General features: G+C 44.0%; 1 protein-coding gene and 1 long non-coding RNA gene across 10 annotated transcripts in view; one reads left to right on the forward strand and one right to left on the reverse strand.

The window, feature by feature from the left end:
- Nucleotides 1–26,209, reverse strand: part of LOC309625912 — a 138,871-nt gene extending 112,662 nt beyond the window's left edge. The window contains exons 1-2 of the long non-coding RNA XR_014242787.1: nt 26,083–26,209; nt 15,161–15,248 (exon numbers count right to left, since the gene is read on the reverse strand). This is a non-coding gene — a long non-coding RNA (uncharacterized lncRNA). The remainder of the gene's footprint in view (nt 1–15,160; nt 15,249–26,082) is intronic.
- Nucleotides 25,264–27,822, forward strand: part of MKX (mohawk homeobox) — an 85,095-nt gene continuing 82,536 nt past the window's right edge. Inside the window, exons 1-2 of one of the 9 annotated variants that reach the window (XM_082385975.1) lie at nt 25,264–25,394; nt 27,445–27,711. In XM_082385975.1, the coding sequence (XP_082242101.1) occupies nt 27,524–27,711 (188 nt within the window). In that variant the 5' untranslated portion in view covers nt 25,264–25,394; nt 27,445–27,523. Of the gene's footprint in view, nt 25,395–25,427; nt 25,680–25,729; nt 25,900–25,961; nt 26,127–26,348; nt 26,612–27,444; nt 27,712–27,822 lie in introns of those variants that run through there. The other 8 variants (XM_082385976.1, XM_082385978.1, XM_082385979.1 and 5 more) reach the window with 8 other exon arrangements.

Consider the following 27,822-nt stretch of genomic DNA (forward strand, 5'->3'; position numbering starts at 1 on the left):
GTTCTTTCTGAGCGCGTCACTGTCTTGGTGAACCTTACCAAACGCAGTGAATCGCAGCTGCCCGGACGGTCCACATTCTGATTCAGAACCTCCTTGTCCGGTGCTATAAGTTCATTAGGTACATGGTTTTTTTGGCCTTTACGTTATTGAAAGTGACAGTTTTGGAGCTTCCCTGGTAGCACAGTGGTTAAGAATCTGCCTGCCAATGCAGGGGACACGAGTTCAGGCCCTGGTCCGGGAAGATCCCACATGCCGCAGAGCAACTAAGCCCGTGTGCCACAACTACTGAGCCTGCGCTCTAGAGCCCGCAAGCCACAACTACTGAAGCCCACGTGCCACAACTACTGAACCCACGCGCCTAGAGCCCGTGCTCTGCAACAAGAGAAGCCACCGCAATGAGAAGCCCACGCACCGCAAGGAAGAGTAGGCCCCGCTCGCCGCAACTAGAGAAAGCCACGTGCAGCAACAAAGACCCAACACAGCCAAAAAAAAAAAAGATATAACAGTTATAAACTCTTATGCCCTACTATATAGCATTAAACTATATAAATAAAAACTATGAATAAAAGATCTCATTTTAAAAAAATATCTAAAAAAAAATAAGAAATTGACAGTTTTGCCAATGTTTCACTGCCACATAATATAGGTTGCTTTTTTCCCAGCCTCCTATAACATTCTGTCTTCTCTGGTGGAAGGCACTGCAAAGGCACAGGACACACGCTTGGCTGTAAAATAATATAATAGAGAAGGACTGAAAAATTGGGAAGAATAACCCAATTCACCACACTGATATAAATCAACACAAAACTGTCAATTTGTTACAATACTCATAAAAACAACAAAACTCAAAGAAGCAGCATGAACAGTGTGACGACATTGTCTTGCTCGTACCCAGTTACTAACATGATACTGCCATGATGCGATGCACGTCCTTTAGAATATGACTTCGCTACCACATGCCAGGTGATGACTCAGATCTCTTAGCCCTGTTCTGAATCTAAACTCCTGCAAAGCCATCACTCATTTCATACAATATGAGATCTCTGGGCCTCTACTTGGCATACTTGTGTCATTTATTAAGTCTGCCTTTGTGCCTTTCTCACTAGTCTACCTCAATTAAAGTAGCGCTCTGAGATACCGTGTGACTCTTTGGCTATAAGTATTTGATGATAAAATAAATCCTCCTGATGATCCACAATGTGCTCATGGGTTTTGTGTCGGTCTCATCCTATCGACAGTGATGCTATTCCCAGGAATGCCAGAGGGCATTCACCAGGGCCCATGTTACCTATGGCAAGGTCCCCAGGCATTTCCCAATGAGAGCCAATGTAGTGGCTGGACCAGCCCTTGTCATCCTTATTATGACTGCAAGATGCACCTCAGCAACAAGCATCAGGGCACTGGAAAAAACAAGGTTTATTCCTCACAGGTTCTGGTGGGTACGGAACCACACAGCAAGGTCACGGGTAGAGAGAGAGAGAGGAGCATGCACCTGGGGCTCTGCCTTTACTGGGGTCTCAGGGTGGGTGCCTAGGGTGTTTTATGGGTTCACTCTTTATTGGCAAATATAAAACATGAGGTGGGAATTAGGGTGCAGGAGGGAAAAGCGGGATCACTCCAGCAGTCAGTTATCGAGATTACCCAGGACTTTCTAAAAGGGGAACTTCATGGGAAGGGGGTCAGCTTTGTTCCTTATCTAGCTGTTTAGCTACTAACCGTGTCACACAGCTGGCAGTCTATGTACTGGAGATGATGTCTCTGAAATGGATGCTTCTGTGATCAAAAGCTTAATGTCAGGCACTTACGTTCAAAGAGCCTATGGTCAGGCATTTACACTACGTCATGTTAGACATTTTAATATTATTTTTGACGTGAACACACAAGCATTTTAAAATCTCACCACTCATGGACTAGCAAGAATATGGTCTGTAGATCTCCAAGCTGAGAACATTGATCCGAAGGGTTAACGGGGGTTTTAAATGACATGACATTGTTTAAAGGGTTAACGGGGTTTTAAATGACATGACATTGTTTAAAGAGCTTAACACAATACTTGAGTAAGTGCTCAATAATTCTTAGTTCCCTTCCCTTCCCTTTGCACTTTACAGATTAGAGTTTCGCAGTCCACTGTGAGCATTAATTTGTTCAGCTCTGCCTTCAGGTGGGACACCTGTATAAACCCAGCTTTGAGACTATTTTTAAACTGAGAGACTTTCCATCTGTTTTGGAGTTATAGCAGTCCACAGTATCCTCACGAGAGCTCTTAATGACACATGTACGGTGGAAACAAGGCGTTTTAACGTGTAAGCGTTCACAGCCTGCTTGTTCCGTCTGCGCAGACTTCCCCCCCCCCCCCATCTCAGGCACTCTTTCTGTGCCAGTCTAGTTCTCGGTATTTTCTGTGATGCAAAATTAGGAGACGGGGAGATGCATGAAGAACAGGGAGGGGGTTTTGCTTCCTGGCTCAGCCCTGGGTTCTTTCTTGAGGACAGTCCAGGTGATGAGCAAAGCAGAAATGAAACTATGAAAATTCTTAACTGATCTAAATAACAAGGAGCCAGATGTGCGGGCAGGAGGTAGAAGACAGAAGCCATAAAAGGTGGACGTCGGGAACATGCGGAGAACGAAAGAAGTGTGGAAGACAGATAATATCTTAAAAATAATTGTGTGGGTTATAACACAGATCTCCTTAACATTTCTTTAGAAATGCACATAAAATATTAAAATTCCTTTTAAGTTACTTTGGGCCACTGCAGTATATATTTCTTCAGATGGAACACTATGTTAAAACTGATTCATCTGAAACCATGCCCCCAACACACACACACACACACACACACACACACACACACACACACTTCACATTTCGATCACATGCAGTATTTCCTAACTAAACAGCGAGCATCCAGATTACATACTGATTAGTCTTTGAAACTCCACAAAATCACTAAAGTGCATTTTCCAGAGTGTCTTCTGTGTATTTAGTGGAAGATTTTCATTTGAACATACTTTTAAGAAGAGAAAGTTACTAATATTGATATCACCTATAAACACAGGTACTTTTGTTGGACTTCAAAATGCATTTTAAAACTTCTAAGCAAGGCTATGTTCTCCACAGGCACAGAGTCACGCAGTGTTAGAGAAGATCGCTAATTGGTCCTCAGTCCATCCTCCCGATATCTAGCCACACAGCTAGAGACTACATTTCCCAGCCTCCCTCACAGTTAGTTGGCCACAGTTAGTTGGCCACTGGACTAAGTTTGCGCCAGCGGAGGTGAGCAGAGGTGATTGTGCAAGTTCTGCATCACTTACAAGAAGACTGCCTGTTCTCTAGATTTTCTCTTTCTTGAGGCTGAAGTGCAGACAAGTGAGGCTGAAGTGTGGGCTGAAGTGAGCCCATTTCAAGCACTTGGACAGAACAACACTGCAGCAGCCAAACACAGGAGGAACCCAGGTCTCTGCAGGCTCTTTTGCCATCCGTACTGGTCAAGTGCCTCCTCCCAAACCGTTCCCGTGAGAGAGGAGTACACCTCTAATATGTAAGAAGCATTTGTCACTGTAGCTTAGCCATACCATGATCAATACATGTAGAATATGTCGCTTTTAGTTTAGGGAGTTATGGACTAAAATGGGTGATATAACTTACACATGCTGCTTTCTGTATTATGCAAACAATCTGGTGTAGTAAAAGAGTCAATCATAGGGGATCATCATCATGTTTAAGAAGCACCTTTCGCTGGTATCAAAGTGCATCTCTTCCTGTACAATTACGTTGTGATTGATTAAAATACAGTTCAGATTTGCAAAACTAGAGCAAAGTGTAGTGAAGCAACCAATAGCTGTCCATTCCTACAGCATTTATTCAACTCATTTGTAAAAAAATATCGAAGGATTTCCAGTTTCCATCCCAGCATGTAAGGAGCTTGGAAGTCATCTCTCCCACTGACTCAAAAGAGAAAAGCTGAACAAACAGAATCTATCAGAGAACTGAGGTCACGGGGCAAACCTCCAAAATTGCAGACAGATGGGTGGATCCCACCAGGGGAAATGTCCTTGGGAACCAGTGCAATGGCAGGAAACCTAAACTGTAACTGACAAATTGCTGGAGGCTCCATGTGGACAAGACTAAAAATTAAAAACTCTGGGGGTTAGGGGGCGAAGGGGGCGGGGTCCTGCGTTGTGGGGTTGGGCCTTGGGTTTTACCTACAGGTTCTCACAATAAATACCAGAGGGAGTTCCCCTCCTGTTTCTGGCAGGGGGAGGAGAGAAGAGCCATTCTAAATATGCCCAGCGCATCTGTCCTGCCCTCAAGAGAAACTACTTTGCAAGAGCCTAATCTACGGAGGTTGTATCGGAGCCTGACTGACCTGGAGGAAGGGAAACACCCAACTCTCTTCCATTCTAGAACTCCTGTCCGACCTAAGGCAGGGAGACGTGGTCGGGGGAGGGCACGGAGCAGCACATGCGGAGGTCACAGCCCAGGGGCACAGGCTACTGAAGGCTGAGACCTGACCCCAGAAGGTCAAGGATGCTTCCCTCCACACCTCCCCGCCCATCAGTAGGGCCCCTGTGAAATACCTGAGGAATACAACTTAGAGAACTGTGCATCTCAGATGATATTTGAGAACGAGTCTCCAGGGAAACCTAAACAATACCGAGTGCCTTACTAGGTACCAGGCCATGTATCTGTTGGAAACATACTGATGTTAAGTGAAAACTCTCCGTCCTAGAGCTCACACGCTCCCGGAAAAGTAGGACAAAGACAACCTAATTTCAGTCAGTGATAAGTGATATGAAGAAAATAAGGTACAGCGGGGCCTGGGAAGTGCGGGGGAGAAGGGCATAGTGTTTCAGCCCAGGTGGTCAGGGAGGATCTCCCTGAGGTGGCCTCCGAGCTGAGGCCTGAACAGATCAGAAGCTCACACTCTTACAGCAGAGAGAGCTGCACTCGGTCCACTCACGCTTTTGCTCCTGACCCTCCGGGCGTGCGAGACCACCACGAGTCCCCAAGAAGCGGACGGAGACATAGTCCGACCTCTGATGTATCAGGAAGATGAACTGCTTGATCTCTGATGCCTAAGATTATTACCGGGTTATGTCTGATGAGGAGAAGAAAGTCATCAGATCCCTGGATGAGTCATGTAGCGGGTCTGTGACCTAAGCTTCCAATCCAAAGGTCTGTCAGTCTCTCAGAGAAGCCCTTCTGACTCTTGCGACCTAATTGCTGAGATTGTTTTTCATGGGCTGATGGGTTAGTTCCAGAATCATGCTCCTTATTAAATAAAATGTGCTGTGATTTGGCTAATACATCTTCCCATTTATTTGAATAATATGACTTTATTTTGATACGCTAATCAATTATACTATTTCTATCTGGTTAAACATTGTATCTGTAGTAATTTTTATTTCAGAAATTGGGCTTTTACTCAGCAACCTTAGTCTCTATATTAACATTGTTTCTATGGAAAAGTCAGACTCAAATGAGAGCAAATTATATCACGTTGACAAACAATGTTCTTTCCAGAAAAAGAAACTGGATTCCATATATAATACATTAAAAATCTGAAAACAATGGTTTTTACACTCTTTCTGAGCAGTGGAAGTTCTATATGTAAAACATAAATTCTCTACAAAGTGCAATAGGGAATCAGAACCTGCCCTCCCCACCCCCCTTCTGTTGTTCCAGGATTTATCTCTACTTGTAATATTCATTGTTTATAGCTTTTCACATCCCAAAACCAGAAGAGAGGGCATGTTGAAAGCCTATGGTTGGGACTTCCCTGGTGGCGCAGTGGTTAAGAATCCACCTGCCAAGGCAGGGGACACGGGTTCGAGCCCTGGTCTGGGAAGATCCCACATGCCGCGGAGCAACTAAGCCCGTGTGCCTGCTCTCTAGAGCCTGCGAGCCACAACTACTGAGCCTGCGCTCTAGAGCCTGCGAGCCACAACTACTGAGCCTGCCCTCTAGAGCCTGCGAGCCACAACTACTGAGCCTGCATTCTACAGCCTGCGCTCCGCAACAAGAGAAGCCACCGCAATGAGAAGCCCAGGCACCGCAACGAAGAGTAGCCCCCGGTTCGCCACAACTAGAGAAAGCAGCAACAAAGACCCAATGCAGCCAAAAATAAATAAATAAAAAATAAAATAATTTTATATAAAAAAAAAAGCCTATGGTTTACAAACTGTGCTTTCCAGAAACAGCTGTGTGGAGTTGCCTTAGGAGTTGGGTAGGACCAGGGAGAGAAGCAGCAGAGACCGGCGGTGACTGCAGGACCCCAGGCCCACTGTGTCAAGACAGACAGGCTCTGCTGTGACAACACAGGGTCTCAGCAGCGTCATACCACAGACATTTACTTCTCATCCCACAAACTACCAGTGCAGTCACATGGTCCCAATCTAACTGCAAGGAAATCTGGGGGACATAAGCAAGCATCTGGAATATACGAGGAACACAAAATACTTCTGCCACAAGGCCCTGTGGCTGCCTCAATGAGAGTAGCTATTTATTTATTTACTTGTACACAATGTTGCCAAGGGATATTTTATATGAAGAAAGTTCTCTGGCTGAAAAAGAAAATGTATGAAGGCACCATTTCAATGATAAAAATGACTGTGTCAAATCTAAGATCACCTGATTTTGGTATACTTCTGAAAATATAAAACTTTCATGGTTTGATCAAGTTGAGGGAGATTGTTGACAGATTAACATACTGACTTGTCAGAATCAAGAAAAAAGGACACCGTCCCATATAAATGTTGAGTTTCTGTTCTAGTTCCAGAACAAGCATGAAGTATCGGTGCCCAACATCCATTCCACCCTTTCTCTAGTCGGCCTTCACATGCTACAGAAACTGGAAAACTAAGATCTACATTTCCCAGACTGCCTTGCAGCTTGAATTCTCTAAATGCAATTTAGATTTGACAAATTAGATGCATCCTGTGTGAGATTTGGCATTTGAAGTAAGGTAGAGGCCCTGCCTGTGCAGTTCTGCTGTTTCTTCTAGGAGACCTCCTCCCAGAGACATCTGAAGTCTTTTGTGCCAGCGTCAGCAGATGCTCCAAGGCCCACACACAAGGTCCACGGGTGTCAGAGGCACCGGGCAGGCCACTCATGCTCCTTGTGTGGGTTTTAGTTGTGGAGCCAGCAGAAGTGGTGGCTTGTAGTCACGGCGTTTCCTGACTGTGCCACAGAAGTGCTGGTGGATCAGGGACAGGAGAGAAGCCCTTCTGGTGGTCCTGCTCTGTGGTGTACCAGAGTCATTTCTGAAAAATCTACCTAGAGTTTACTTATTTGGCACCTCCCTTCTCGCCACTCTAAGCTCTTAGTGATTTTGTGTGTCATTTAATGTCCTGTAATAAATCCCTTCCTGGTTATCCTAGCTAAAGTGGATTCTGTTTGCATCAATTTTGGCCAGACTGATACAAGACCCAAATGTCGAACAATTATAAATCTTACCTTGATAAAATAAAGAAAAAGACAGTAATATGGGGGAACATCTTGGTACCTTACTCCTAACATCCGGTGCCATGGTAAGTGCAACTTCTGCTCAGACCCTACTTCTTAGCACTTTGTAAAGGCTGCTGGATTTTATAAATGAGCTAAACTTGGCTAAAGATGAGAGAAGAGAGGGCAATCGCCTAAGAAATGTAACAGGGGCTACAACATGTCCCTCCTTTTCTCTCACAGCAGGGATCAGCAAACATTTTATGTAAAGGGCCAGACAGAAAAGATTTAGACTTTGTGGCCCATATGATCTCTTTCTCAACTACTCAGCTCCACCACTGCACAGAGAGATCAACAGGGGACATTATGTAAATGAATGGGCGTGGTAATGTCCTAATCAAACGTTATTCACAAGATTCAGCCTGCGGATCCCTCGATCCCTCGTCCTCCTCATTTTGTAGATGGGCACATGGCCGTCTGGAATAAAGACTACAGTTCCCAGCCTTCCTCACCTAAGTATGGCCATGCGATTATACACCACCTATGGGAGCCAAAGAAAGGTAGTGTGGGAGTGGAAGAAGCAGGCATTTTTATCTCCTGTTCTCCCTGCCCTCTGGATGGGATGTGGTGGTGATGGGTGAGACCCCAGCAGCCATTCTAGACCAGATAATAATCTCAAGACCGAAAGCCATGCATTGGGAAGCAACAAGGCAGAAGTTACTAGACCTTTGACATCTTGGAATGCCAGGTGGACTCCTGGATATAAGAAAGACGTAAACTACTATCTTGTTTAAACTATTTTGATTTGTTTTTTTTCTGTCACTCACAACCAAACAATCCTAACAGATCAGGAAAAAATTCCAAAAGTATAATAAATGAATAAAGAGCTGCTCAGTAAATAAGTTTTGCTGAATTAATAAATGACCATGAATTGAAGTAAGCACTACATGAAATAAGGCTATTGGGGCTTGGCTCAAAAGATCTAAATGCCAACTTTGGGTATAAAATATATAATTTTATTTGGTTTACAGTATTTGCAATACCAAATTTCTGTGTATGAAGTTTCTTTGTAGAAAGTGATTTGGTATTTTCATGATAGAAAATAGACAAAAATACATTTCCTTAAAGGGGAATGAAACAAGTCTAACTCTACTTATAAAGTGTGGATTAAAACTTCAAACTAAAACACTAAGCAATTATGGGCTAAGCCACCATTATAGATAGTGTTCAGATTTATATCCACATTCTAGTCACCGTGCTACAGAAAGAGCTTTCTTAATTAGTTTTACAAGTTCTGTTCATTAGTTTACCAGCAGCCTTATTAATTAGTTTTAATTAGAAATTCAAATATTTCACTACACAAACAGTACTATAAAGGTATTTCTTCTCACCCCTACCCATGTCCACACCTCTCTCTATAATGAGAGTATCTCATTGTATGCTATTTGTTTTTCTAGGTTAAGAAAAGAAAGGCTGAATTAGGCTGTAGGTAAATTCTTTACAATCTTGCCATTCAAAGTGTAGTCCTTGGACCATCAGCACCACCTAGGAGTCTGTTAGGAATACAGAACTTGGGCAACCTTGCAGCAGAATTGGATTTTAATAAGATCCTCCAGGTGATTTTGCATGCATGTTAAAGTTTGGGAACACTGGTTTTCAATTCTTCTACACTAACATCAAGTGGCAAATACCCTTTAACTTCAGTGAGCGCTTTCAATCTCAAAAATACTAACCACCTAAATAAAATACTTCTAATCCCTAAACTACCCACGAAATGCAGTAACTCAGGTCAAAGATCTGGAAACAAGAAAAGGGACTAAAATTAAAACGTATGTCCCATAGCATCATATTCTTTCCCTTTTATGGGCTCAAAGCACTTTTTAAAAAAAATTTTTTTACTAGAAAGCATCCAGGATTGGGCTCCTCTCTGGTCCTGAGATGAAGAATGGGATTTTAGCGATAAATCCTAAGAATCAGACGTCCTACCTGTAGAACCATTTGGAGATCCACAAAATCTATTAAACTCTGATAAGTTAAACTAATAGTTTTATTCCTTGAGACATGAATTAATTGAGGGTTTTCAACAATAGGCTATTATATAATACTTTGTTCATTATAAATAAGTCAGTTTCATGAGTACTATAATTCAAATATAAAAACTTGTATTACAAAGTAGAAATTGTTTTCTCCCAAAGAAAAACCTCTGCTTGCAGCCCTGCTTGGTTAATACACCCACATCTATGCTTCAGGAATTTACAGGAGAGCCACAAGTGTAACTAAGGGTTTGAAAATACACTTTGAAAAAAAATTTAAAACTTCTAGAATTAAAATACTGAAAGAAAATTGAAAAATAATCTCTAAACTTTTGTTAAAGAATGATGCCCTACTGTTCACAATTACTAGCATCAACCAGAGAAAAAGATCAGTCTCCTGTAAAGCATGAGAATTTTAGGAAAGATATAAAATTAAAAAAAGAATATTCTCTTCTTTGAGGGTATTTAAAAAATATATTGGGTAGAATCCCATCATGGTCTAATTGTGGCCTTGACTAGATATGGAAAACAGACTCTATAACTTCTCAAGGTCCCTTTCAATCTAACATTCAATGAATAGTCTCTATAGAAATAGTACTTACTATAAATAAAATTCCATAGTGAAAATCAGCTCAAGCACATTTTACCTCACACCATTCCATTTTCTAAGCTTTGGCTGAAATATTCAAAATATTGGCAACTATATTACCTCTTCTAAAGTAGTTAGATACTTGGACCCTTTTATACTGGCAGTTTTAGACACTTTTAGTGCATTCCTGATATTTCTAACAATTCATATGTACTTAAAAGGTAATTTTCCTGCCAGTTTGACATATCAATTTGTTTTTGAATTAAAGACTTCATTAAACATTTGAGTCAAGACCAGGAAGATCCATCAGAGATCTGTTGCTTGAATGCCAGGCTGTTTCTCATTCTGACAACTTTAGGGTGACCAACCATCCCATTTTGCCTGGGGCTGGAGGGTTTACTGGGACACGTGACTTTCAGCGCTAAAACCGAGACAACTGGTCACTCTATAATTTAGTAATACACCTCTCAATGCACGTGTGTGTCTGTCTGTGTCTGTGTGCATACTCACACATGTTTATCATTATCATTTTCTTCTGGGTTTAACATCACTTTAGAGAGCAGAATAATAGCCAAATATAAAGCTCTTTTCAACGGATGTGCTATGTAATGAACTGTGCAATTAAGCCAGCAGTTGGCTATTCAGCAACTCATTTTTTAAAAAAGGAAAGAAAAAAGTATAAAGTTCAATAGCCGCTCCAAAAAGAAACATCTTGTCTGGACTGTGGTACAGGTGAACAGTTCTTGAAATGGCGCTTTTCTTTAAGTCTCAGTGAACCCATTTTCCAAGAGTAAATTCATTTTAATCACTTGAGGCTGACAGACTGAACATTAGACACCACACCTGGTGGAGGGCATTTTCTGGGCTGAGTGACCCGTCATGTGTAATGAAAGCGATTTTCACTGTTTGGTCAATCTCATTTTTTCAAAATGTTCATAAAATTGTAGATTAGGCTGTATCTGAATAACACTAAAGAGTAAAACAACTGATACTGAATTATTCAACTTACAACTTCTTAGACCAAAAATGTTACAGGGATGTAGGGGCATTGATTGAATCACTGAAAATCCATGAATAGATAAAGATACTCAAAAAAAAGAAAGCAGCCTCCAACTTATATGTCATCATTTGAAGAAGTTTTTAGGTCACCTCCTTCCCTTGATAACATGTATCTAGTGGGAAAAATTAAACATTTATCCTACGTTTCCAGTAAGACTATATTTCATAGTAACCAAAAAAAAAAAAAAAAGAAAAACTTCACGTGATGAGAGAAAGCTTTATTTTACAGAAGTATGCCCCCTATTAAGAGAAAAGGAAGGATTAAATTAGAGTTTAATCACTGTCAATCCCTAATGAAATTATTGACCCAGGCAAGGGTAGTCAACTAGTGTTAAAAGCATTAAGTGCATGGTTTATGGGGAATCTGACATTCCCAGGGTGCCAAAGTAACCCCACAGAGATTTCCTTCTAGCCACAGGAGTAAAACCTAAGTGTACGTTCATGGAGGGATCAGACTGCCATCATCCTAACGCAGTGGCCGAAGTCAGCCCCGTGAATGGTGGGACCAACAGCTGCTGTGCCTCCCGATGGCCGCACCTGCTGTGCTACACAATAAAGTACAAACCATCGGCTGTGGCATAGTCTAGTCAAAATGTTTAACATGAGTCCAGCAAGCGTTTAGACTTAATTTTCACCGTAAGAAAACAGAGAGAATAGGGAAAGTTCAATGACAGCACCAGAAGGTACCCAGACAAATGAAGATGGTGAATCATCCTTTGGGATCCTTGATCTGGTCTATCCACCAAGTCAAGTGTGTAATGGGAAGAAAAATTAGGGATGATTCTACATTAGAAGAAAACCGAGGGACATAACAACTAGGTTCAATATGTGGGCCTGAATTAGACTCAAATTTGGGCAAACTAGCTCTAAAGGGTATTTTGGGGTTAATTGAGGAAATTTAAACATGGATAGACTATTAGACAAACAAAAATTTTGAATTATAGAGGTAAAGATCATTAACCTATAAAATCAGGATATAAAACAACTTGCAAAGTATTATCTCATCTTAAAAAATACATACACACACACATATGTGTGGTACCTGAAAATGTAATCAAAAAGATATTAAAGATAATCTCCAGTAGTAGGAATCCAGTGCTTTTATTTTCTTATTTTTATCTTATTTTCTAGCTTTCTCAAGGCACATACACAGCTTTTGTAACAATAACACATATTTCTTTATTAAAAATAAACAAAGAACAAAAACATTGTGTGCTGAGGGTAGGAGTGCCTTGATTCAATGGCCTTAAAGTTTTAGACCTTTCTGTTACCTGGCACTGATTACTGTAGTAAATTTAGATGAATTTAAACAGAGAACTTTTCATCCTAGGTAAGGACTGTTGGTGAAGATTTGCTCCTCCCCATCCTGTTTACTGCTAATAATACATCTTCTGATGATAAGAAAGGAATTCTGTTTTACTGAAAGGAAGAAAAAAAATAAACAGAAGTGTGGATAGGAGGAAATTTGTGAAGAGGAAATGGGGAAGGAAAGTGGGGGAGTGAAAGAGAGAGCACTTGATATCCATTTTCAGGTACTGTGATAAACAAATGAAAGAAGGCCACCACTCCACCCAGCCGACTGCAAACCATTCCTTCTGGAAGCTTTCTCTGTCTTTCCAAGTCTGTGCACAGCCATTTGTCCCTATAAACAATCTCAACATGCTACATGAACTACATACCCGCTTACCTGTTTCTCTCTAGACTGTAATTTTCCTGAGAGTAAGGGACAGATCTTTGAAACCACTATATCTCAAGACTCAACACAATGCCCGGAACAGAACGGATGCTTACACATGGACTCATTTGGAGGAAGTGGTCCAAGAAAACACAAACTAATATTTATAACAATCGAAGAAAATGCTCCCATCACTAATATTACATCTCTATATATGTCACAGAAATTAAAGAAACACATTCTGAAGCAAACGATATCCAAAACAACCAGACAGAGAATTCTTGCCGAGAAGTTTGTAGACCTCAGGAAATCCATGCCCCACAAGCTCAGCTGATGGTTTCAGATACTCCAGCCTCTGCTCTGTTTGCAGACTGAAGACCGCAGAGGGCACCTTCAGCGAGAGCGAGGTCTGCTTCCTGAGTGTGTAGCATTCAGCCCCCAGGTACCCTCAAGTACCCCTTCCCTCTGACTGGGAAGGCAGAGTTGAATCGTAATGAGTAGGTCCAAGGCCAGACAGCACGGTAACTCCTCATACCCACGACTGCCATCCCCAGACTTGCTGGACTCCTGAATCCCTTACTCAGCAGCTGCCTGACCTTGACCTCAGAGTCCTCATCCATAAAAAGGCTGATACATTGGTGTGAGTATTGAATGTAGTGCTGCAACACATGAAAGCCCTAGAACCGTGCCTGCCCCTAAGGGCCCAGTTACGATTAGCTCTGGTCACTGTTACTATTCTCTCTCACAGTGAGGATTCCACCATCTACCCACTTAGGGCTGAGAAACATCCCACAGGCCCTGTTCCCCTCCCACAGTGAATGGGGTGTCCATGATTGGCATTTATGATTGCTCCGTTTTTCTAGGATAGAAATGAAAGTCGTGGGCATAAAATACAGGCCTCACATTATCTAGCCTTGGCCCATTTCTTGGCAGTCTCATGATTTTCACTATTTCCTTAATATCTTCCTCAACTTCAGCCTTAAACCACAGTAATTTGTTCATCTTTTTGAAAATGTGACTTTCTATGAGCATATACTTGATTTAAAAACAAAAACCATAAAACACTCTTTATCTGCCCCCTTCAGGTAAAGATGACATTTAACAACAATGAGAAAGTTACTGCTTTCCAAAACACACATGATTAAAAATATACCCATCACCGTGTGATTTTGTTCCTGAAAATGACTGTATTGCCTATTGAAACTCACCACATTTTAAAAACTTGGAAACAGAATTTTCAAATCTATTTTAAAATCTCTCAAAGAGTTTCAGCAAATTATTAAAGTCAATTTTTGAAAGTAAAAATGTAATACTTTGTGAAAAATTTATAAGAACTGACGGATCTCAAGGAAGACTTATAAAGACAAACCCTTTATATTATTTTGTGGATAAGACTGAAAACAGGTACAAATACAGTCAGAAATCCACCTCTGCTGTGTGAACCTGGCTTGTCCTAAAGCATCTCTTTTAAAGATGACATTAAAAACAAGTCTCTAATTCACCTGAACTTGAATCCCAATCTTTATATCATTACTAAATCAAGATTTTTTAAGTATAAAGCAATTCAAATTACATTGCTTTCACTAAAAATAGCCTGTTCATCATATTATTAATTATTTATTCATTAACAGTGACATTTTGGTGGGAGCAAAAAATATTTTGTATCATTGAGAGATAAAAACAAAATTAAAAATATTGTTTATTTCATTTTTGCCTTTTAGAAAACTTTGTTTTGTGTGTTTTACTATTTACATGATATATTAGCATAATAGTACATGTATACTGCTTATACATAAATGACTATATATTAGATCCGCCTGCCCAAAATATTTTAATGATAAGGGAGTATAATAAAAAAAAAGCTTAAGGGTCATTGATTTAGACTAATTTTTCTCAAATCCTGGTTTGAGAAGCATCTGTGTCAGTATCGCTATAGGGCCTAAGCTCAGAAAACCTCACTTGGAGCATGTATAGTTGAGAGCTGGAACATGTATTTTTAACAAGCACTCCTACTTAAGGTGGTTCATAGGCTACGTGCTGAAAAAAATGGCCCTGAAGGAAATAAAAAGCCTTCTATGGGGACCACAGTGCCTGTGACCGCGGTGGTTAAGTAGTAGCCATGTGCCACAGGCAGTGCCCACAACCAGCTGTCTCCTTGTTCGTCCTGCTGAAAGTTGAAGGAAAGACTTTGCAAAACTGACCTCTCCCAAGTGTATAAACCTCTGACCCTCAGTGAAGACATTATTTCCTAAAGGATGGTTCTGAAACAACTGCCCCTGTTAAAAATATATGTCGCCCCCAGAAGGGCTTTAAAAATAACTCTGCTTTCTGCAACTTCAGAAGTTGTGGTTTGTACTTACGACTGCAGGATCGTCAGAGGAAAAACTCATGGAAAGGCTCCCACAAGAGTGATTTCATTTTGTTGCATCAGAGGGTCCAAGTTTAACACTTTAAAAAAAAATAAGTAAAAAGTATGTCAATAAATAATACTTATTTTAAAACATTCCCCAAACCAGTACTACTCTTAGACCAAGGCAAAGGGCCACTGCCCTGAGCCCCTCTTTTAAAGGCCCTACATCACACACGCGTGCGCGCGTGCACACGCACACGGAATTTAAAGAACATATGATGTCTGTCATTTGGGATTTAGGGCTCAACAGGATACAGCGCAACTTTAAACTCAAACATCTGCTCTTGTGACCAGCGCCACTGAGGACCCACGGAAATGCTTCCACACATCACTCGCTGTATGTCCTCAAAGTCAAAGGTGATCACACCCAAATGGCATAAAGGCTCGGGCTGTGCTGATAAGAACACTGCTTCCAAGAGCGGGCAGAAAAGACCATTAATCAACCTGGCAGATCACGCGAATGCAATTAGCCTTTCCTCATGCACTATCGTTTCCCAGGAGGCCTGGCATTGTTTTCTTGCTTCTCCAGTGCGTGGCTCTGCAGGTATTGAATATGTAGCGACTCTTTGCAACAGCTGCACCTGGCAGCAGAGGGACATTTTGCAATATTAAACAATTCATATCACTCCTAGGTTGGTTAAGTCTATAGATCTACACAAATAATTCATGAATCTAACACCAATACTTCACTTTGAAAACCAGCTGCATTAGCAAATACTTTTATTTGCATAAAATATTTCAAATTTATTTTCCAAGAAACTAAATAAAATTTCAGCTTTATTTAAAATCTTATATTCGTTACTTATAATTTTTCTTTTCTATTTGTATGTGTAACTTTGAGTGTTTTAGAATAAAAATAGCATTTTATAAATAATATGTATTAAATAAATTTAACATTAAATTTTTCTATATTTATATTAATGTACATTATTGATAAAAATATATTCAAATTTTGGACACTTTTAGTAGAATTACATTTTATTTCTAATTCTTCAGAACACAAATTATGATGGAATATTGATTATAATGACATATTAGTGATTTCTGCTCAAGTGAAGACAGAAAAATCAATTTAATGGAATATATAGTAAATTATGAATTATGTCTCTTTCATTTTATTACTCTTCTAAACATTTCCAGTCCAACAACAAAACAGCGGGACATGCAATGAAAATTACACTGATTTCTCTTTGATATTTTCCCACCAAAACCCGTAACTACGTAGTTTCCCGTTCTTCCTTCTGATGGTATATTTGTCAAGGTAGAAGGATGGAACATATTTTATTTAACTGTGCTTTAGCTGATTTTATAACTTTTAAATATTTAGACATATGGTATGTGGGCGTTCACTTGCACTCTTGCCTTGGGCTATGCAAATGTAAGAGGCAGGCGTGACAAAGGAAAACAAGAGGAAACAAAACATAACAGAGACAAAGCAGCAAGACAGGATTAGGAAGTCGTTGGGACCACTGCCGTCTTAATCAAAGCTGCTGCTTTTTACTGCACTCAAGATACACGGCTTAAACCATGCTGTGTCCACTCCTGCAACAGAGCAACTATTTCAGCCTGCCTTGGCTGTTCTACAGCCTGCTGTTTTCCATTGCTGAACCACTTCATTCCCAGTGGGAAGGACGCTCTCCAGATTTAGAGAACCCGCAGAAGATTCAGAAGTCACTGGCTTTTGAGAGTGAGCTCACGCAGGAAGGTCCACGTGAAGTCTAGCTTTTTCACCACGATGTCAGAGCCAAGGGACGTCATTTTCCAGGTGACCCTAAGAGTCCACTTTCTCCCCACCGAGGATGAAGGGCACGTACTGAAGGGAAATGAACACATTGGCACTGAATGCCCTGCTCTTAAGTGAGAAGCCAAAAGGTGCCGCTACACAGTCAGCTGTGCCCACAATTATGCCGGCACGCGTTTAAAGTTCTCTCTCTCTGTCCTTCCTACGCACCTGCAAAGAGGCAGTTAGTCAGGCAACTTAGCAAACAAGCTCTGGCATCTGCCTGATTCCATTCAGATCCCGGCTCCAGAGTTACCAACCTGTGACTTGGGGCAATTCTATGCCTAGGTGTCCTCTTCTACAAAATGGTTTCTAAGGGGTACTTACCCCAAAGGGTGGCTGCGAGGATTATATGGGCTAAGTTCCTAGAATAGTGTGTGGGCCTGTAGTAACTGCTACGTGTGTATTATGCAGATAAAAGTATCCTTAATTATGCCCCCATTTATAAGAGTCTGCAAGAGTAGTATTAGGACATATGTCTTTTTTTAAATTAAAGTATAGTTGATTTACAATATTATATTAGGTTCAGGTGTACAACACAGTGATTTGATATTTTTATAGACTATACTCCCTCTAAAGTTATTATATAAAGTTATATTCCCTGTGCTGTACATTACATCCTTGTGTCTTATCTATTTTATACACGGTAGTTTGTCCCTCTTTTAAGGCCCTACCCCTGTCTCGCCCCTCTCCCCATGGTAACCACTCGTTTGTTCTCTATATCTGTGAGTCTATTTCTGTTTTGTTATTTTCATTCATTCGTTTTATTTTTTAGATTCCACATATACGTGAAAACATACAGTACTGGTCTTTCTCTGTGTGACTTACTTCACTCAGCATAATGCCCTCCAAGTCCATCCATGTTGTTGCAAAATGAGGTCGTTTGTTTTGAGCTGACCACTACTGCAGGCCCAAGGAAAAGGAATTTGTGCTACTTGGCTATTGTATGGCTCCCGTTACCCTAGACTCTGGGCCATTTAAATGGAACAATTAAGTGGCATAGCACCTTTCTCCTTTTCCCGTTCTCATAGTCCAAGCTCCCCTCTAGACAATATCTGTGGTGGCCTACGACACCAAAGCCCACTTCACAAAGTTCAAATGAATACCAAAACAAAGAGGCGGTGAATTACTTAGGATCACAATGTAGTCCAAGGTGCAGCTGCCTGCCCGTGGCTCTGTGGCCCAGATACATGGGCCAGAGTTACCCACAACTTCTCCCCTCCACCCCTCTCTCCTTTCAACACTTTTCCAAAAAGTGTAAAAGTGGAGGAAGGTTCGAGGAGGCCTGGACAAGGGAAGAAAGAAAGATGGTGCACTAACCTCAGGATATTTATTTACTCTTACTGTATTTTTTTCCAACAGAAGCTCTAAAAATCTCTCTTGAAACCCAGAGGTTTTGGGCATAAAACTGGAAAAAGTCTGATGTAAGAGGTGAAGATGCTGTTTTTCAATCAGGCTCAAATTTCTGAAATAATGATCTCTTTTTGCATGTTTTGGGGAAGGACTGTCTGTAATACGGTTACAAAATTTTTAGCAGACACACCAAATGGCCCTTCTATCATTTTCAAGGTCCTCGTGTGTTTCTACGGATGATTTGCAGGTTACTGGATTCAAGGAATCTTTATATCAGACACCCTAAAACTTTTTAGATGAGGTATATTTGTTTCCCTGTGTTTTCTTAACCAGTCTGTAAACTAGACAAGGCTCATGTCTTTTAAATCAAATTTGATGCAGTTCTTGGCAGGATTTTGCATGCAGTTGTCCCATAAATATTTATTGTTGATTATGAAAAAAGAAAACAATGAAAAAACGGTTCAAATTTCGTGGGTTTTTTTTTTTTTGGGGGGGGGAGGCTAAGCCAGAAAATAGCAATTCTTATCAAGTAATCACTATTTTCCATGACTACAAAAAACACAGGTATCAAAACCCAAATATCAATACTGGGTCTAAAGGTATACCAATACCTTAAAAACATGTGGTTAAAATTTGAAAAGTACCTGGCGTAAACTATTGTGAAAATAGTCAGACTGATTCTCTAAACACACGCAGCATGCTCGAAGGAGAAGAGAGGGGAAGGCAGTTTGTGGCTCCGTCTCCTTCCCGTTCTTGCTTACGGCAGCCTCGAGCCATGTAAAAAGCACTTATCCAAGTCCACCCATGGTGACTAAGACCATCTTTGCACAGGTGTGTATTACATAGGGTACCGGCTAAGTTCCTTTAGCCAGAAACCCCAGAATACACTGACTTAAAGAAAAGGAAGTTTACTTGTCTCCCATTAGAGTATTACAGTCCAGGGCTCAGTAGCCTAGGTCAGTGCAGGGGGTGTGGGTAGGAGACAACAACACAGCCTGGGGTCAAATCTAGCTTGCTGCCTGTTTCTAAGGTAAGAGTAGTTTCTACATCTTCAAATGGCTGAAGAAACATCGAAGGTAGCATATCCTGTGGCACGTGAAAACGTCATAAAATTCAATCTTCAGTGACCATTAAATAAAATTTTACTGGAACTTACCCACAACTCATAGTCAAGTATTATCTACAGCTACTTTTCACTACAAATGGCAAAGCTGAACAGAGACTTTATGACGTGCAAAGCCTAAAGCATTTACTACCTGGCGCTTTACAGAAAAAATCTGCTGAGCCCAGGCCAAGGAGATCTCACTCAAGTGGTCCATCCAAGGCCCCAGGTTCTTTTCATCCTGCGCTGGCTCTGCTGTTCTCCAGGTTGCTATCTGACTGGCAGATTTGGGCCACTCCCACATCCATGTTCCAGCCCTCTGTAACAGGGTAACAGGGAGCGGCTAAAAAGAAGGGCAAGCAATTGCTTTTTAAGTATGGTAAGCAGAAGTTGCACACATCACTTTTGTTCACATGCATTCTTTTGGTGAACTTATTCAAATATCCTACACAGTTTGCTGTACAGCAGAAACTAACACAGCATTGTAAATCAACTATACTCCAATAAAAATTTTTAAAAAAATCTTACACAGAGATGAAGGCAATGAGGCTGAAAATGAAAGCAGGGAGGATGGAGAGAGGAGGGGGGTGAGGTCCAACCAAAAGCCTGATACAGCATGGAGTACATACAGTAACTAGATCTCAAAACTCTGTTGAGTACCTTAAGTCCATTAGGTTCCAAATACAGAGTCATGCTAGCCTATGATGAAAAGTCTTCACTATATTTATTAAAATGGCCACTTTTTGATGTGAGGGCAAATTGATTTTCAAGCTAGAATAAACTTCTGCAAGAAATTCTTGTATTTCAATGCACATGTTGAGGACAAAATGTTGTCCAGGTTCCCCTCAGGACCCATGTAGTGAAGACTCAGTATTCGTTGGCAGTTACTGAAGATATTTTGGAATCAATAGAAAAGATGGAGTCTTAGTTAGGGCTGCAGGGTTACTTCAGGCCCTGTCTCAAGCTCTCTGCAGTAGAAAAAGACATTAACCCACCTGGATCTCAGCTCTGCTGACTGCTTATTACCTGTATTTTCTGCACTTATACGTAGCTAATGTTTTCTAGAAATTTCAGTGATAAAGTTTTTGCATTTTTGTCCAGAGTGAGTTTGCCTAATTTGCAATCATAGCGAAGGTTCTCATCTTGACTGGCTGCTTTGTGAAAAAAGATTAATTCACATTCCATAAGGAACTGAGCAAGAAGAAAGATGAATTTCCCTTTTCAAATCACGGATGGCAGGGGATCATCCCTTTTACAAATAACCTTATGTTACTGGTGGTTGGTTGTCACTTGGTTACGTGGTGTGTTTGAAGAGCTCTAATCGGTGCACTCTATTCTGGAGAACACGGCTTCCTGAAACTACTCTCCTGTTTCTGAGCAGGACCACGACAGAAAAAACGGCACCTTCATCCTAGAACAGACTGAATTAGCCTTCTAAATTGGAAACATAACCAGGCCACGCACATTACTACTCCGATACTTGACATGTTCTGAAATTAGAAACAGAATAATATTGGAAGTCTTTGGAACGCAAGATGGTTTTAAAAATGTGAAGATTAAATTTATTACGGTCTATTGGGTGCAACATCTCTCAAAGCCTTGTTAGACCAACCTACATATGGAAAGGAATTCACCACATATATGAGGAAAGTTATTTCAAATTGATGGGGGAAGGAAACTCTTTAATAAATTCCATAGGAATAATTGACCATTCAATTGGAGAAGAAAAAAATCAAATTCGACTTCTCCCTTACAACATAACACAAATTCATTCCAAAAGGATTAAGGAGCTGAGTGAAAACAATTTTTTAAAGTATTAGAAGAAAATATAGAAAAAGCCTTTGTGAGGAAGGCACAAAACCCAGACTCCATACAGAAAAAGACAGATCTATTGACCTTTACTCATGTTTAAACCTTCTGTAAGGCAAAAGACAAACTAGGTAAAAGGCAGTCTTCTCAATGCATATTGTCAATACATAAAGTATATATTTCATGGAAAAGTGTTTTTTAAAGAAACTTTTATAAATGAATAAGGCATCTAATAAGGATATAAGCAAAGGATATAAGCAAATTTCTTCAATTAAGAAATGCAAATGCTTATAAATAAATGAAAAGTTTCTCAAACAATGAGACATTACTTTACTCATCATATAGGGGAACATAATGAAGACCAAACACATGAAATGCTATGCAGCATGTGAGGAAACAGGGACTTTGTGGGGCTGGAGGTTGGGGGGAAGTTTGTAAGGACCTATCCAAATTTTAAAATCCTGTTTCCTTCAGTTGAGCAATTCTACTTCTATGTAGTTATGCCTTGAGAAATACTTACACACGTACAGAAAGAATCATATACAAGAGTATTTAATGTTTATAATAGTGAAAACTGAAAAGACAGAAACGTTCACAGGAAGATGGATAAACAGATTACGGAGCATTATGTACCAGTTAAAAAGATGGCGTTCCATTTATATGGACCAATATGAAAGTGCTCTATGAAATCACGGAGTGAAAAAGCAAGTTCCAGTTTAATATTGTGTGTGTGTGTGTACACGTATGTAAAGTACGGTCTCATTGATTTCAAAAACTCATACAACAAAACGATAATGATTTGTTTGTATTCATGTCCGTGACTATGTGGAAAAAAGTTGAAAGGATGCCCACCTCTTGGTCGTTGCCTCTCAGGAATGTGATTGGGTGGAACTGGCTGAAGAGGAACTTTCACTTGTACTCTGTTCTTTGATGTTTGAGAGTGCATTTATGGAGAAGGCCCTCTCTGAGAGAATTTATTCTGTACTATGTACGCAATTAAAGTTAAATTATAAACAAAGCAAAAATGAGATACTTTTGCCATCCATCTTCCTAGTTCACTCAGGATGTTTCTGCAGCTGAGTCTCTCACTGCTTCTTCTGTTGGTCTACTTACACACTCCAGTGTGTAGCTTTACAAGGCAAACTGGCCGAGTGTGAGGTGGAACGGCTATTTGTTCATAAATTTACTACTTTATACCATTTGGAGGGGAAGCAACACTCATTCCCTGGCTTTGTAATTCATTTCATTGCTTATAAGTAATAACTGGAAAAGAGAGTTTAAAAGCAATCATTATTTTCAAAAACTTTGACCCATATTTGTTCTGAAATGTCAGGTTCCTTGGTAAAATATCAAAAGCCTTAAAATGCAGGCTTCTTATTTTCTTCTTTATTAGAAAGTTAACATTACTTACATTTATCACTACACTCAAAGTCCAATAGACTGGATTAAGATTTCTGCCAAATGCTCTTACTTAACATTTTTCGAGTTTTAGCAATAGCAATTGTTACTTTCACATTAAAAAAAAAATATCTTAGTAGCATAAGGCAAGTTTGTGGAAAACTAAATATCTTCATTTTACACTTCAGTAGATTCAGCCTAAACCAACATCAAATTAATCAGAATTAAGATTAGGGCTCAAGTCTTGTGACTTGTAGCCTAAGTTTTGGGTTTTTTCTCCCATATGTGGCCAATGCCCACAAACTACATACACTTTCTTAAATCTTCTGATAGTGCTTTCTAAAACTGAAAGCTTTACTTCCGAGGCTTATAATACAGTATTCCACATACTGAGATTGGAATATAGCATAAGAAGCTGAGTAAAATTCATTTTAGGAAAAGATGAAACTTAAGATAATGATAAATGGATCTGTACTGTGCATTAAAAGGAAGAAGGAATTTCTCTCTTGCATAGAGGGTGACACTTGCAAAAATAAAATTCTGGTCTGTCACACAACAGATGCTCATTTGTATATTAGAGAGGGATTCTCCACACTATTTCATTTTAAAATGGACCCTCCATTGTTCTTTCATTTTTTTAAATGGACTCTAATTATTAAACTATAGTCTAAATGAATTAAAATGTATTAATTTTTCAGTGACTTAATTTGAAACTAAGGTGTATGTTATTCCTATAACAAATTTAAAATATTTTGCAGAAAGACTTTTTGCTGTATATATCAGATTTGTAATGATATTACATGTAAAAATGCCTTAAATCAAAGTCCTCAACATGCATTTTAAAGTTGAGTAAATACAGTTAAGACTAAAACAACAAAATTCACTTGTCCTCTACTGGCCTATATACAACAGCAAACAGCTAGGTAAGCCAGTAGAACGCTGCGAATATTGCTAGCAACGGCATACATGCCTGGTGCTTTATCCAGCACAGCTGAGCAAAATAAATGTCAGAGGGGCGTGTTACAGTTGGTTTCATTATAACGTCTGGTGACCACCATCAGTCACAGAGTCTTTAGAACAGAACCAATCTCTTTCCTCCTCTGAATTATAAATTAGATCTGCTTTTGTTGTGAAACTTATTCGCTGCAAGTCCGTGGCTGAAATTTTACGATGTATCCCTGACTTTAAGTCCCCACGGCGACGTCTGTAGACGCACGTCTGCACTGAACCCACCCTGCAGAAGTCAAGTGCAGCGCCAAGGGCAAGATGCGGCAGCGCCACAACCGCAAACTGTACGATAGAATAGAACCAAGGACATCTGGAAACAGGATCAAACGACAGTATTTATCTGCCAGATGCGCAAAAATTTAAACCCACACCTCTTTCTGCTTTAGACTGTGCCCCTGCCCGGTGCACAGTCACGTTTTTGGGGTATAACATAATGGAAAATTCGGGGGCGATTAGTGTTGGAAATAACAGATTTACTGTACATTTTAACCACTTCCAGGCCAAATAAAAGGAAGCGGCTTAGGTGGGCCACCGCGCCAGGATGGCCAGCCACCCTTAGGGGAGAAAAGAACAAATGATGTCATAACTTTCAGGTTTGGGGGAAATCTACTTTTGCTCTTTAAAAAGAGATGAAAGGTGTCGCTGCCGCAGTGAGGCCCCCGGCGAGAACGCGGGCGGCTTGGTGCGGTCGGCGCCGCGAGGATCACCTAGGCTGCGAGAAGCTCCGAGCCTCCAGTGACACCTAAACCACAGCTTTCGCTACTCTCGTATCTGGGGTCATAGTGGGAAGGCAAGTATCACCTCTAAGAGAATCTGATAGGATTCTCTCCCCTTGCACTGTGTCCAGGCTCGGGATTCTTCCAAGTTCCCTCCCCTTTGCTCCATGCAGATCCTGGCCCTGCCTGCACTCCCCGTCTCTCCCACACCTGGGTCGCCGTGGGTTGAGTACCTGGGCCCGCCTCGACCCCGCCTTGCCTCCCTCCTCTCCAGCGCTGGCTCTGGAAGGTGACTGCGTGCCTGGCTTGGAGACACCCAGGACCGCAGAAGCCCAGTGACACGAGAAAAGGGGCGCAAGCACCTTCCGCAACCCGTTCTCACGCGTTACGGGCACAAACCGAACTCTTAACTAACCTCCCTCCAGCTAACCGCGAGGGGGAAAAAGGGCGCGTCGCAGTGCCCCCTCCAGCCTAGCCACGCGTGGTGAAATTTCCGGCGCTCGGGGCGGCTAAGACACGGGATCCGCGCCGCAGCCGCTCAGCTCCCAGAGCCCGCACCGGGCGCTGCTGCGGCTTCTCCAGTCGCTCCCCGAAGTGTGAAGGCCATCGCCCCTTTCGCTGCGCGCCTGCGAGGCCGGCGGCTCTGGGAGCCGCGCCCGGCTGCGGAGCACTCGGCGGGCCGGGGACTGCCCGGCGGCGCCGGCGGCGGCGGCTCCTCCGCGAGGGTTAACAGCGGTCCCCGCGGAGGCTTCCTCTCGCCGGCCCGGGAACGTGGATACCGCGACCGCAGGATGTTCGTCGGCTGGGCCGGGCAGTCAGGAAACATGAGAAGGCCTCGCTATTCCTGTTCCCGGGCCGCGCGCGCCCGTCTGGGTAAATAAAGCCGCGACGCCGGCGGTGGCGGCGGTGAGCGCGCTGGAGCCCGCGCGGAGAACATGCGGCGGGGATGGGAGCGCGCCTAGCCTCGACGCGGGAGAGCCAGCCGCCCTGCCGCCGGCCGCGGGCCCCCCCGCCACCGGTACAGCCCGCGGTCGCCGCGTGCCGGCGCGGGGCCGCGGGAAGGGAGGCGCGCTACGGCTCCCGAGCCGCTCCTTCCCCCTGCTCCGCGCGCCTGGGCTCTCCCCGCCCTTCCCCCACCTCCCTCCGAGGCCCTTGGGGACGCGCCCGAGGGGGGGTGGGGTCGGCGGCCGAGGCTGGCCCGAGGGTCTGCGAGGAGCCGGGGACCCCACCTGGTTCGCGGGCGTGGGGCGGGGCGGTTCCGCAGGGAGGGAGCTCCCCAAGGCACAGTGTGGAGTGAATCCGGGTAAGTGGGGAGCACGAGAGCCGAGAGGCGGCGTTGGGGACCGCGCGGGGACCCAGCTCCCGGCCCTTGGCCGCGCCTGCCGCCTGCAGACGCAGCCGCGCCGGGGTCTGTGGTTGCGACCTCGGCGTGGGCTTGGGACAGCGGGGAGGGTCCGCGTGGCAAGCTTCGCGGCGCAATGGCCGGGAAAACACGCCGTCGCCGACAGGAGAACAGGGCTGAGGTGGGGGCAGACAGTGGGGCTGGGAACGGGTTGCTTCACAAATAGAACAGCCTGAGCGCAAATCACCGAGCGCACGGAGTTAATAGGAAAAACAAGGGGCCTCCTGACGCCTCGAACGAGGGCTGCGAGCACGGACCGTTGCTCTCACGCCGCGGAGGCTGCACGGACGGCCCAGACACGTACCTGTCTGCGCGGGGCAGCTGGCAGAGGTCTGACTTCACCTCCCCGTGAGCACTGACGGGAGCCGTCGTTTAATCTCTGCGGTCACAGCTCTACACGTCGCGCGTGGCCGCTGCTGCGATGGCCGGAGGGCGGGGCGGGGGGCCTTGGCGAGCGTGGGCACCCGGCGTGGGTGCGGGGGGGTGGCGGCCCTCGCCGGGGCGGGGCGCGGTGAGGGGGCGCCGGCCGTGAGGCGGGGGCAGCTCGGAAGCAAAGCGAGCTGCCCCCCAGGCGCGAGGCGGGGAGGTAGGGAGGGTTGGGGCTGCTGCGCGCCTCCGGGTGGTCATCGGCTGCTCCGCGGCGGCGCGGACCGGCCCCCGACGCTCACGCGCGGCGGGCAGAGGCTCCGGGCCGTTGCGACCCGGGAGGTGAGCTGGCGGCTTTTCCCGACGGGGGCAGCCGCAGGCCCGGCGGTGCGCGGACCGCGGCGCCTCTTCCCGCTTCTTAACGCCTTTGCAACTTCTGAAATGGTTCTCCGAGACCCCAGAGAGGGGTGGGTGCGGAAGGACTCCGAGCTCGCGGCTCGCACCCGCGCTGCGGAAGAGGACAGCACTGGCCACCGGCTCCGGGGGCGAGGGGGGGCGGGGGGCCGGACCCAGCGCGTCCGGAGCGGGCTGCGGGGTGGTAGGAGACTCGGAGGGAGGGGAGAGCATGGTGCATTTGTCCCTGAGGCCACTTCACTTTCTAGCTCTGGAATCTGCTAACTTTCCTGCGCTCACCCCCACCCCAGGGGCTGTAGCCGGAAAAGGGACGCAGGGGTTTCAGCCAAACCATCCAGAAAGCATGCAAATCCCCGAAATCCGGGTGCGGCCTGGGACTCATTGACTGGGGCTTGCGAAAGCGGTTGTTCATGTTCGCCCCAGTTGTTCCTTTCTTCCAACCCCTCCTTACGACCCCGAGTGGGAGCTCTGAGAGGCTTTAGTCTTCCGTTTTGATTGAAGAACCCCGCGCAGCCCCGCGCCTGCCCTCCGCTTTCCGGAGCGGGCTTCATCCAGATTAAAACCAACTCAGGCAAAGCTCCTTGAGGAGTCACTTTGCTTCGCCCCCGCGGGTTAACTGTTGCCGGCTGAGATTCTTTGGGGGCTGGGTGGCCGGGGCTAGGAGGAGGGTGGGTACCTGCCCCGGGAGCGTGCGGGGGCGGGTGACGGGCGTTGCGGCGGAGCGGTGTAACGAGCCAGCGGGAGGCGGGGGTTCCCGCGTTCAGGTGCGGCGGCGCCGCTCCTCCCCTGGGCTCCGCAGCCCCGCGCCGCGGCCAGGTTCGGGGCTCGGGACGCTCAGGAGGGTGAGCGCTCTCGGCGAGTAACGTGCTGCATCTTTATCTCCTAGAACCCGAGCCCTGCGGAGCTCCCGGCGGCCCGGCCCCAAGGCGCTGCGGCCGCGCCGCGCGGCCCTGCCTGCGCGCGCCATGAACACCATCGTCTTCAACAAGCTCAGCGGCGCCGTGCTTTTTGAGGACCGCGGGGCTCCGGAGCGGGAGCGGGGCGGCAGGCCCTACGGCGGCGTCCTGGACAGTACGCACGCTCGCCCCGAGGTGGGCATTACGGACGGCGCGCCCCTCAAGGACAACCTGGGCCTGAGACACCGGAGGACCGGGTATGCGCACCCTCCCGGGGCCCCCGCCCGCTCCGGGAGAGGTGGGGGCGGTGAGAGGCGCGGGCGTGCTGGTGACAACCGGGGCCTGCGCCTTAGGGCCCCCGACTTTTC

This window comes from Balaenoptera borealis (assembly GCF_965194805.1).
Source record: "Balaenoptera borealis genome assembly, chromosome: 3".
NCBI classification, from domain to species: Eukaryota; Metazoa; Chordata; class Mammalia; order Artiodactyla; family Balaenopteridae; genus Balaenoptera; species Balaenoptera borealis.